Genomic DNA, 12,553 nt, shown 5'->3' on the forward strand with positions numbered 1-12,553 from the left:
TCAGCTGAGAGGCAGACTGACACCCAGCAGGGTTTACTCTTTATTTGGACAGGACAGATGTAAGTATGGAGGGGGAGAAAGAGGGGATGACATGCAGCAAAGCGCCACAGGTTGAAGTTAACCTGCAGCTGCTGCAGTGAGGACTGAGCTGCTGGGCACTCCAAATTTTACATGTCTTAAAAGTGAATGTAATTTAAACAGTGTGAATTAAAGCCAGAGTTAAATCTGTGTTGTGTGGAACAAAATCATTTGATTGCTTCCACAGTAGCTGAAGCCAGACTTATCTTAACACAATTATCGAAGTTAAATTACCTGAAAATGTCTTATTTACTGAAGTCTTTGTTTATCTCATTGTACATGAAGACCTAATCATCAAAAGACAGCCAGTTAATAAATCATATCTGCATAATGAGAGTAATAAAGACATCACAGTAATTCCTTTAAGTGTTTTGAGAATGACAGCACAGTAATGAGCCAACACTTTCAGAGTTTCAACAGTTTAATACAGGCTTATGATAAATGGATACCTATACAGCAAAAGTGCAACAGATCCAAAACTTAACTCAGGTGCTCCATGCTGCAGCCGTCAGCTCACTGCACCTCGTACCCAGCACTGTCTTTATGTCACCCCACACACACATTTGCTACAAGTATGTCACTTTAAACTCAGACTGTAAACACTCTACACCCCAAAACACACATGCTCGCTTTCTCCAAAATACACAAGTGTAGTGTTTAGTAGATTGTGCCATTGGTTCACTAAATTAGCAAATTAGGGGGGATATTTCCCGTCTTTTTACATAGTCCTCATTGGGATGGGAAGCGGTCTATAATTTAGCATTTAGGTACAACATTATCACATCAGTTGAAGCAATAATGAAAGTATATTTCAATAGATGCCGTGTGTGTTCTTCCTGTGGTCAAAACGTCACTTATTTTTTGCAGAATAAAATCCTTCAAGGGGAGCTTCCTGATGTGCAGACCTCTATTTTTTTGGCTTATCTTGGATCCAGCACCCACTAAAGGATGTGCGTGTCTTTTTGAATCTCAGTTCGTCCTCTGGGCCACAGAGCTCCTCTGCTGTCCAAAAACTGGAACCATCAGTGAGCCACTCTGCTGCACTGAATGGCATGTTCCTTCATTAACATGAAAACAAACACACACACGTTTGTTTTGACTCAATTCAAAATTTGCTGAATTAATAATTTTTAGGCATGAATGAAGAGAACATGAAATGAAACATTAATGCTGACATTTGAACAGAGGTCTCACTCTCTCCTGCTGTGGTGATGGTGATGGATGCTAAGAGCAAAATCTGCATGGGGATGCAAGGGAAAGTAGTTTCTGACCAGATGTCCCAGGAAGGTTAATCAAAATGTGTAAGTATTGATTAACCCTTTAACAACTGGATTTGCATCAGTTTTCTCGCGCTGCATTCAGATTCTTTTCACTAGCATTTAAACCTCTGAAACCTGAGAAAACTGGTTTGATATCTTACAAAAACACAGGGAAAAATACCCATAATGAGCAACTTGACAAGAAATGTCCCACAAACTGCAAACGATCAGTAAAATCTACAAGGAAAGATTCTGAAAATTAGCTGGGAGGTGCTTATTTTCTATTAATTTTCTCGTAAGTTTTTTGCTAATTTCTTGCTATTTTTGGGACATTTCTTGTCAAGTTGCTTGTCACCATCTTCCCATATTTGTCAAGAGAAATCAAGCCAAATTGCTTAGGTATAAAAGGGTTAAGAAGCTCCAGAAGGAAAAAGTGGCAAAGGCCTCCTGGAGGTACAAATCTGAGCAGTAAAACAAGCATACCCAGCTGTTTGGGAAACCAATTACCAAGTTTGAAGGCCTTGGAAAATTTGCAAACCTTTCTGATGCAGATAATGCCCCTTTATTTATCTCCAGCCCAACAATGCCAGAGGAGGTTTTGGGAATACTGCAGATGTGCAGCAGTGCGCTGGATGGTGTCAGACAGGACTATCTCCTGAGGTGGGATTCTAATTGCAGAAAATTGGCTGATTCGTTAAATGTAATCTTGCATCATGGAAAATTCCTGAATGTGACAGGAACAGTCATCCACTGGTTAAAAAAAAAGACTGCATCTAAAGGCGTCTACGACAGGCAGACTGCTGTATTCCGCTCAGAAAACAGAGGCCTGAGTCTTGCAGAGTTGGAGAAACTCAGATCAGGTGTGACTGAGGTATCTGTGATGAATGAGGAGATGGCAGGAGGAACTGTGACTCATCTAGTGGATAAACGCAGGATTCCCACTGTTCCTAACTCGCAAAACTATAGCCAAGGGAACATCTTTGAGATCTGTTTAATGTGTTGAAACATCAACTACTGTTTAAGGATTTGTTCAATTAAGTTGTGTACATAAACCATCAGTTATATTAAGTACAAGCTTGCAAGATATAATTGAGGGCACAAAATATTAGTTTGCACAAATTACCATAAAACTTCAAATATGAGTCTCTCCCAATTAAACGCCCAGTCCCTTTTTACTGGCCTGGTGTGGCGACACATTTGGACAAATAAAGGCCTGTCTCAATTAGAGGCCCGGTGTGGTTACGATGCAGTTCATTTTATAGAAGTTCTTTGACCACCTATGTCAGTGAGGTAACTAAAGATAATGTTAGTTAGCTGCTGATCAACTGTTTTGTGTGAAAGAAGTAAAAGTCTCTCCTGCTGAGTTCAGTGGTTTAAGCAAATAATAGCCTGGGCTGTTAATTAAAGTTTTATGGCAGTTTTTATTTTGCTCTGTTGCTCCTGCTCAACTCTGTGACCATCATGACCATGCTTGGATAATTTTTAGATCCCCGCTGTCCTCTCATTTCTATCCTGATGGGAATCAGTTGAGTTTGTTTATAGATTAGTTAAGCAATGGAACAATCTTCCAAAACCACGGAGTATTTCCAAACACTCTGAATATCATTCAAGCTTTCACTGTTGACACAAGCTCATTCAGACATGGCACCGCAACACCACTGCTGCTTAGAAACACCACTGGATACCTTTCAGTGTAAAAAGTTTAGAGTATTAGAGCTGTAAAAGGAGAAGCGTGATGACGTGATGCTGATGAAAATAACAGTAAACGGTCTAGTGCTGTTTAGGACAGTGACTTCTCACAAAACAAAGCAAAGACAAGATTTATAAATTAAACAACAAAAAACAATCCAGGGAGGTTATAACGCAGGAAGTGCTATCAGCACTTCCATTTGTGTACTGATGATGGTCAGGAGGTAAAGCCAGCTCTTATTTTCTTAGACAAAACACAACCTCTAGAATGACAATCCATCATGCCACCTGCCCCTGTGTACACAAACATGTCTCAAATGACTGTGAAACAGAACAATTGTGAACAGGCAATATGTGTATTGTCACTTTACGCAGCTTTGTAAAAAAAAATTTTTTTAAATCCACTTGACAAAGTTTCATTCACACTGTGATTTGAGTGTTTTAGCCTGAGTGCACATTTAGGGAGTGGATATCAGGGTTGGACATAAAGCAGGCCACTGTTGGCCTTATATTCACTCATCTGTAAACAATGATGCTTCCTCACTAACTAAATTTAAACAGTCCTGTAAACCTGGTAGAAATCTTTACTTTCTTTAAAGTTTTATTCATTCTAATATTCTTAAATAAAGCCTCTGAGAGTAAATTCTTAAATTAAAAAAATGTAACATCACCTATTGCACCATTTACCGTTGTTAGGATGCACTGGTTCACCCAGGTGGACCCCCTCTGTAAAGGAGCAAGATACAAAGCTTTCAGAGATACCCTTAAAGACTAGACAGGGTGGAGGTCTGCATTTAGATCCCATCAGACACAGACCTACAGAGAACAGACTCCAACATAACACGCTTCAAATCATTACAACAAAAGAGACACGGAGAGGATTGGTCCTGACAATACAAAGACGTTATTTATCCTGCTCACTTCACACGGTCCATCAGCCTCAGTGATGATACGCACAGATCAGAGACCTGCAGCAACACAACAGGGCCCGACCAGACCTGATAGGACAGAAAGCCAGCCTCGTGTCCTCATGGGGACAGCTCCTGGACACAGAGTGGGTCTGTGAGGAGCTCTGCTACAGGGGTTTGCTGACTCAAAACTACATGATAACATTTCCAGTGGAAATTTTCTTTAATTGTTTCTGAGGTTTATAAGTGGGGACATTTAGGGACAGTGAAGGATTAGCTGAAATAGGGACAGTGGTGGCGAATTCTTTTAAGTATTGATGATCATATCATTTAAAAACAAAACAAACAAAAAATTAGTAAACTAGGCTTGGACGGTATACCAGGGTATTTCAAAATCTAAGACAGAAAGCTGAATTCATAAGGAGTACATAAGGAGTACAGATGTATTTCTGTTTAATAAGGAAAATACCTGTGAGAATATTACTTTTCTTAACATTTTGTGGGTTTCCACTGTGTAATTACAAGTCTGACTGGCCGTTTGGGAGAGGGTACAAAGGTATGAAAAATTAGATACAGCCCAAGCCTATATCAAACCCAGTGGATTCCCTGTGAATCTCAAACATCTGCATTCAAACTCCAGAGAATGGCCATTTCTCTCTCTGCTGATAGATGATGCCAAAGGGCCCAGGGTAATATATGAACATGACAGGTGATGAGTGAAAACGCTAAGCATGGTCTAAGCATGCAAACAGAAGCAACTGAAACACATGGCGTGGCCGTTATAGGAATACATGTAGTACAGTGGAGGTTGTCTGGTCTTTAACTGGATTTTGGAAGTTGGTAGAAAAACAGCAGCCCAGCTGCCCGCCGCCTCCTAGCTGTCACATTCTCTGTCTGTGAGCTACAGGCTCTCAGACAGCTGCAGGATTTCCCTCTGGAGGGCAGCCACAACGGCAGACGCTACACATCTACCAAGTCTGACCTGCCTTAGTGCTTTAAGTCTGTTAGGTCCAGCATCCAGCTCCTCGGACTAGTTGACACGGATGCCTGAGATGAAGGGCAGCCCAGTGGGAACCTTCTTCTTGTACTCCACATAGTCCTCAGCGAAGAAGTGGATGAGGGAGAGCTCCTCCTCCTCGATTCGCTCCCTGAAGAACCGCCAGCTGGCTATCGTGTAGCCCAATATACACACTGGGTTACACAGCATGACCTGAGACAGCCAGCAGACTCATCAGTAACAAGTGGAAACATGTGGGTGAGAAGAAAATCTGGTTCTGAGGCCTAAATTATCAAAGGTGCATCTGTGACATTAAAAGTAAACAGGATCTGAAATTAACACCCAACAAATGCCAAATGTGGGTAGATTTTTCACTTGGCAAGTAAATCCTGAGAGGTTATCAAACACACTTGTAGGTAAATGTTTGTAGGAGTCTGTGTGGTGTTTGGTGTCATTTAGGGGCGCCCAGCTCTGCTGCTTCCTAGCTGCTCCTGTGCTGACAGTCTCGGGTGCTACTGATATCATCAGCTGATCTGCTTAACTATCACCTGCTGCAGTCCGCTGCTAACTAGCGCTGTGCTCACACTTATGAAGGCTATGAAATAACAAGGAGGCTCTGTAGTTTGAACCAAGATGGCAAACTCTTCATTGCCTCCTACATTTAATTCAATTAAATTGAATTTTATTAATAGAGCCCATTATCACAAATCACGGTTTGCCTCAGAAGGCTTTACAGTTTACGACATCCCTCTGTGCTTTGACCCTCACATCAACTAAGGAAAAACTCCCTAAAAAAAAAAACTGAAATGGGGGGAAAAAATGGTAGAAATCTCTGGAAGAGCGACTGAGGAGGGATCCCTCTTCCAGGACGGACAGATGTGCAACAGATGTCGTAAAAAACAATTAAAATACAGTAATGACAAAAGGAAAGAGAAAGAGAGAGAGGAAGAGAGAGGGAGAGATGCACAGCAATAATAGTAACAACATATCATATAACAATAGTGACAGACGTAAAATTACTTAATGCACTCTATGATAGCATGTGATATTATGTGCAAATATCGTAAGTACTGATAAGAGTCGCATGTGTATATTAATATAAATTGTCAACAGCAGTGTATTACTATCACTTCCTCCCTTCTTACCTTTCACCATAAAAGCCCTAGACATTCACACTGCATCACAGAGTGAACTTAATCACAAACTGAGGCTGTGGTGATGAGCTATTCAAAAAAGCAATTAATCATTTCGATCAGTAAAAAATTATGCTTGGCTGGTGGATATTTTCATCTAGCACCTTGTCGGTGAGTCAGAAAGTGAATTTTGTACACTGGAGGTAGGCAGTAAAGGAGGCAACCTTACCAGCCACAATAATGACCCATGTCAGCCATAAGATGGACACATAGTATCAACGGGCTATTGATGGGAACCAGGGGGCTGCTGTTCAGGGTTTCCCACACATTCATTTATTAATGGTGGCCTGCAATAATTTTAATGTATTTGTGCCCATCTCAGATTATGATGACGGAGTCTACAAAAGATTCAAATAAGGGATCATTTTGAGTAGCAGCATTATGAGAAAGAAACATAGCTGATATTAAAATATTGTACAGCATCCTGTCTGTGGGGACTGAGCTGAGGATGAGCAGGGCTGCAGGAGCTCACCTGTGTTCCTGTGCTCCAGTAGAACCAGCCCACATAGGAGGGGTGTCTGAAGTAGGAGTAGACCCCGCTGGTGACCAGCACATGGCTCTGGGCCTTCTCATTCTGGACAATGTGGTTGAAGTTGGAACCGGCCGTCAGCATGGCCGCCTTTCGCAGGCCCTCACCACACAACACCATGAGCAGACCCACGACACTAAGCCAGTTCAGCTGCTTCAGCTCTGAGAGAGAGGACGGGCTGATAAGTACTGGTGGACACATGAGGAGTTACAGTATGAGGTATGTTCTGGTTTGGCTTGGGCAGTATCACAGTATTACCGTACGCCAGAGTATTAAGAAATCCTGGAGGTATGTTTTTCAATACCATCACAAACACAGGCACTCCTCTGTCTACTAGTGCACAGTACACAGCATGCACCACCAGAGCTCAGTCTCTGGTCTCTACTGGTGGAACAGGCAGCTGAGCTGCAAGACACAGGGACACCTAGTGGTTGAGGGAGAAGTTACAGGACCGTAAACAGCTAGCAGTTAGAGAGAGAGCGTGGGGAATAACTATGGTGTAAGATAGCTGTCAAAAAGATGTATCCATAATTAATCATTCTTATTCGTAATTTTAACAATTTCTATGTCAAAAAAGTTGTTTTACACTAAATTCTGTTGTCATATACATGAGTCTGTGAAATCGGGTTCAAGTTTGGATTGTTTTTATATGAGTTTGAGTGTAAAATCTGTGAGTGCAAAGTCTTATGAATGCAACTCACGTTTCTACTACTACGAAGTTTTCACTGTGAGCACGAATCCAAGTTTACGGGTACGAATCGAAAAGCGCTGAAATGACGTCACTGAGGTCACAGTCAGGTTGCATTTGTGCTCACAGTGAAGACTTCGTAGTAGTAGAAACATGAGTTGCATTCATAAGACTTTGCACTGAAAGATTTTACACTCATATAAAAACAATCCAAACTCGAACCCAATTTCACAGACTCACGTATATGACAGCAGAATTTTGTGTAAAACAACTTTTTTGACATAGAAATTGTTAAAATTACAAATAAAAATGATTAATTATGGATACATCTTTTTGACAGCTATCTTACACCATAAATAACTGCATGTTTTTTTACATCTAACTTGGTGAATTAAGGATTTATTTCAACCAAAGCAGAGCTGGTGATTGTTGAAACAGTGGACTTACTAACTAGATTAATAACAAGAGTTACCAAGATGGTCTGGATGAGTTTTTGTTTTGTTGGTCGAGTTTGAATGAAGTATGTTTTATGATGACTTAATGAGGCAATTAAGCCTTGTCAGTCTTCTGTGACAGAGAGTAAGGTAAATTCAAAAAGGTGTACAGATTTATTTCTCATTTAATAAGGAAATACCCCTTTTACACTAAAATAAGTGTGTGCACGCTGGTTTTTCAAAAACTAGTAAACCCACTAAATATAAGAGATAGACTACATTCCCACTGCAAGTAGCAGACCAGTGAACACACCGCTGCATCAGATGAGTCTGCCTTTCTGTCAGCTTGTGTGTGTGTGTGTGTACTGCATGTTTGTGTTTTTGGGGTGGTGGGGTGGTAGTGGAATAATGTTTTAATGCTGCTTAGGAGGAGACGGGTCGTAATTTGTGATGGCGAGTCATTGCATGTCGCCTGTTAAGGAGCTGAAATTACCGCATTCGCCCAGGTGTTGAGCTCCCATCAATGCCCATTGGAACCAAAGGCGATAAATAACTGTCTACTGCAGAGTCATTTGCCCCGGGTGTCCATCCCATTGCATTAAAAGCCAGATGTTAGTGGGTGTTAGTGGTTTTTTTTGTGCAGTGGGAATGAGGCTTTAGTCTGAAAAGCTAAAATTAAGTAGTGCACTTGCCAGGAGGGTGGGGGGCTGTAGGTAAGTGTTAGCACCATACACTTATGCCATCATATACCATATACCCCGGCGGAATTTCAAGAAGATATGAAGGCGTGAAATCTTACGTATAGCCTAAGCCGTTTTTTCTGTCTTCTGCATCTCTTATGGAGCACCTAGTGTTCATTGTCTGTATGTGTGTGTTTTTGTAAACTTTTTGTAAAACTTTTTGAGTGCCATCAACAAAACACACAACACCAGTTGTGAGTGGACTAACGATGAGACTGAAGACACACCAACCTGGAACGATCAGTCTCTCCACAGTGAACTCCACCCATGATGAGACTGCAGCCAGGGTGTATTCCACGCTGTGGTTGAGCAGGAAGGAGTCCAGCGACAGGCTGCGAGGGTTAATGATAGCCGTCACCAGGTACTCAGAGTAATGGAAGAAAGACAGCGAGCACATGTACCTGCACAGAGAAAAACATTACCACACATGTTCAACTGCAGCAGACCTGAACTACAAAATACATGCAATCTGCTCCATGTCTTTGTTAACTGCATCTCTGTGGCTCAACAATAACTAAGGAATGATCACTATTGTGGTTTCAGTCAAACTGAACTCACTGTGAGTCTGTAGTGTAGAACAATACAAAACCAAAAAGTCTGTTAATAAACACATGGATATAAGATTAACCTAAATTAAACAATGAGATTTCTACACAGCCTCTCTTACATAAAGTAATAAACTGACCATACTAAATGAGAGATGGATGAAACATATCTACTTACCAGCCAAAATGTGTCCAAGTGGTTTCAGAGCAGCTTATAATTAAACCACAGCCAAAAGTGACTCCCAGAAAGCAGGCTCTCACAGCAACCTACAATGAGTTAAGACATTCAGATTATCCCGGGTCAAACAGCTAGCATTTCCTGAGCAACACCCTGTTCTGCTCTAGCCAGCTTTAAAGGAATAGTAATGTTTTTTTCTACTGGGGTTGTATGAGGTGTGTACCCATTAGTCTGTGTATTACCTACAGTAGATGCAGTGGTGGATGAAGTACCCGAAAGCCATACTTATGTTACCAGAAAATGACTTTGGTAGAAGTTGAAGCCATCTATTAGAATATTACTTGAGTTAAAGTCTAAAGTATCTGATATTTACTGTACATAGGTATCACACGGAATTTTGTTACTAAATGTGATTAAGTATTGAACATGAAAGTACAAGTAAATGCTGGTAATAAACAGGAGTCAGAATTCTGAGGATTATGAAGTTAGGGCTGGGCTTTTTACTGGTTTTAACAGATGATATCACATCACCCCAATCCTGGCTTCCCTCCACTGGCTCCTTGTTTGTTTTAGAATTGATTTTAAGATTTTACTGATCACTTTTACAACCCCATATGAGCCAGTCGGCAGCCCTAGATCCTCAGGTGGGGCCCTTCTGGTCGTTCCAAAGTCGATGCTTAAATCTAAAGGTGACCGTGTTTTGGCCGTCAGGACCCCTCAGCTCTGGAACGACCTTCCTGAGGAGATCAGTATATGTTAATAATAATAATAAAAAAATAGTGCGGACGTTACACTTGAAAATATAATTGTTTTTTTTTTTTTTTACAGCTTTAAGGATTGGAACGTAGGCATGAGCATGAAGCATCTGATCTGACATGCAGCCTGAACTTCACTGGAAATCAGAACCTAACTGCAGCTCTCAGAGCACCTGTCTGTACTCGCCCTCCTGTGATTAACCTGTGCTCTCACTTAGGAGCAAGGACCACTGATTCACCAAACCTGCTCATTTTATTTTGTAGAAATGCAGTAATGAAAATGTGTAGGACATAGATACTGCCGTAAATCTACGAAGAAATGTAATGGAGTTTACGTATAAACTTTATTTAGGAAATGTAGTGGAGTAAAAGTCAAAGTTGACAGAAATATAAAAACTTGAGGAAAGTACAGATAGTCCCCAAAATACTTAAGTATTGCAACAAAATTTTAATACTTCATTACATTACACCACTGAATAGATGGCAGTCGGCATGCCCACAGTTTGGAGAAGCAGGCTGGGGTCTGATGGAAGCTAAGCAATGTGCTGGTGTGGAGGGGTCAGCAACAAAATGTATTTTAGCCACCTAAAAACAAATTGTCAATATCAGTTTACGTATATGTTTTATTGAAAATGTTTTCACCACTTTACCTTTCTGTCAAACAGCCTTTTCTGACTGCAAAGCTGCTAACAGCTTCAGTTACTATCTATGCTCTCGTCAAAGCCACCAGACTCTGTTGAGAAAGTCATTTAAGCTCTGTGAACACAGGAGCTGCTGGTCTACCACTGCTTCTATCAGTTAGTGTGTTACTATTATTGAATCTGAATTAACCCCTTTTTAAAGGCCAAAGTCACACAAAAACACAAACTAACTGATTGGGGCAGCAGTAGACCAGCAGCTCCTGTGTCCAGTGATGTTAAATCACTGTTTTTCTCAATGGAGTCTGGCTTTGAAGAGAGTGATGTAACAGCTTCATTTTCCCGCCGGAAATCACTGTCTGATATTAAGGTACAGCAATTAAAATACTCTTAATACAGTGAACACCCAAAGACAAATTGACCTTTTTAGGTGGGACTTTTTTTTAGGTGGCTAAAATACATTTTGTTGCTGACCCCTCCACAGCAGCACATTGCTTAAAAATTGGACTCCAGCCTGCTTCCTCAAACTGGGACTGACATCTACTGTATGTAATAAACTAACTATAGGTAAATAACCCATACAACCCCACTTCAAAAAATATCTGAACTGTCCCCTTAACACAAGTTGGCCTCATTTCTACGTCAGATTTACAGCAGATTTCAGTGCACTTCATATCTGACATTTTAATTATGTACCAGCTGGTCATAAAAGCACATCCTGAGCATTACATGGAAGCAGATATGTACAATAATCAGCAAACGCTCTTAAATTTGGTTTTATTTTCCACCATCTTCAAACTACAACTTACAGTTGCAAATCAACTCTAAATAATAATAATAATATTTTAAATGTAATTAAATAAAATTTTAAATGTAATAAATAAATGTTGAAAATAATAGATAAAAAGTAGAAATTAAGGACAGGTGTACCCGACTCTAGGGTCTTAATCTGTGCCTTTATTTCTAATACAATTACGACTTTAATCTAATAATAGAAAGAAAATACCTCTTTATTCTCGTTATATTATGACTTTAATCCCGAAATCTAACTTTTTTTTTCTTTTTTTAGCATGGCCCTAATCTCCGTCGTATTAAAATTTCACCTGACAATATCCAGGTCAATTACACTCCACATATACAGGGACAGCAGTGACTGACCACATCTCTGGACTGTGCTCTGTGTCACGACATACAGATAACCTGTCAGGGCTTTTCTAACATTAAACTGAACACATGACAGTATGGAGTGAGTGCAGCTGCTTTAGCAGGCTTAGCTTTCTATTTTGAGCAAATCACAGCCTGCTGTCCTCTTCCTCTTTTCTTAACAAGATTACCGCCAGTCTAACGTTAGCTAGCTAGGTGATTCCCAGTAGCAGCTACATTAAAGTTTAATGGCGTTGTGTCAGACAGCTGTGTCAGTACTGGCTCGAGGCAGATTAAATACTTTACAGCTGGTTAGCACGAAAACTTCTGTACGCTTTCCTGAACATGAGATAAAAAGAGGATGAAGTGAGGAAGTTGGCTAACGGTCTGAATGTGTACCGGAACAGCTTACCTTGTACAGAGGTCCTCTGTATATGATTAGCAAGAGGCCGTTGATAACTGCAATGTGGATACAAATCACTATTTTTCCGGGAGTTTCCGTCAAATAATCAAAGACCCAGTCGAGATGTCCAAACCACGTTCTAATCAATGGGATTATAACCACGCTGAGTCCTAAAACAAACGCTTTTACACTTACTCTACCTTCTAGCACCAACTTACTGCCTGCCATGATGGAAGTACTAAGATCCACGACCCAACTATCGCGAGACCTACACGGCAACCTCGTGATGTCCATGTACGGCTTTCACGTGCTGGCTGGAACAAATGTGTAATGACAGCACTCTCCTGGTCTGTATGGGTAACTCTGAGAAGACACA

The 12,553-nt window shown here is 40.7% G+C and overlaps 1 protein-coding gene across 1 annotated transcript; it reads right to left on the reverse strand.

Annotated features, from left to right (window-relative positions):
- Positions 1 to 481: 481 nt before the first annotated feature.
- On the reverse strand, positions 482 to 12,407 carry icmt (isoprenylcysteine carboxyl methyltransferase). Its single transcript, XM_042491892.1, has 5 exons — positions 12,187 to 12,407; positions 9,239 to 9,327; positions 8,747 to 8,916; positions 6,597 to 6,814; positions 482 to 5,144 (listed from the first exon to the last, which is right to left on the reverse strand). Exons 1-5 carry the CDS (start codon positions 12,403 to 12,405, stop codon positions 4,965 to 4,967), a joined length of 876 nt encoding a protein of 291 aa, XP_042347826.1. The 5' UTR covers positions 12,406 to 12,407; the 3' UTR covers positions 482 to 4,964.
- Between the last annotated feature and the right edge of the window lie 146 nt (positions 12,408 to 12,553).

This window comes from Plectropomus leopardus, chromosome 8 (assembly GCF_008729295.1).
Source record: "Plectropomus leopardus isolate mb chromosome 8, YSFRI_Pleo_2.0, whole genome shotgun sequence".
Lineage (NCBI taxonomy): Eukaryota > Metazoa > Chordata > Actinopteri > Perciformes > Serranidae > Plectropomus > Plectropomus leopardus.

Coding starts and splice junctions, on each gene's coding strand:
- icmt (XM_042491892.1), bottom strand. CDS start 12,405: ATGGCAGGCAGTAAGTTGGTGCTAGAAGGTAGAGTAAGTGTAAAAGCG. Junction 8,917..9,238: donor ACTTGGACACATTTTGGCTG/GTAAGTAGATAT, acceptor TTCTCTGTGCAG/GTACATGTGCTCGCTGTCTT. Junction 5,145..6,596: donor ACTGGAGCACAGGAACACAG/GTGAGCTCCTGC, acceptor TGGCTGTCTCAG/GTCATGCTGTGTAACCCAGT.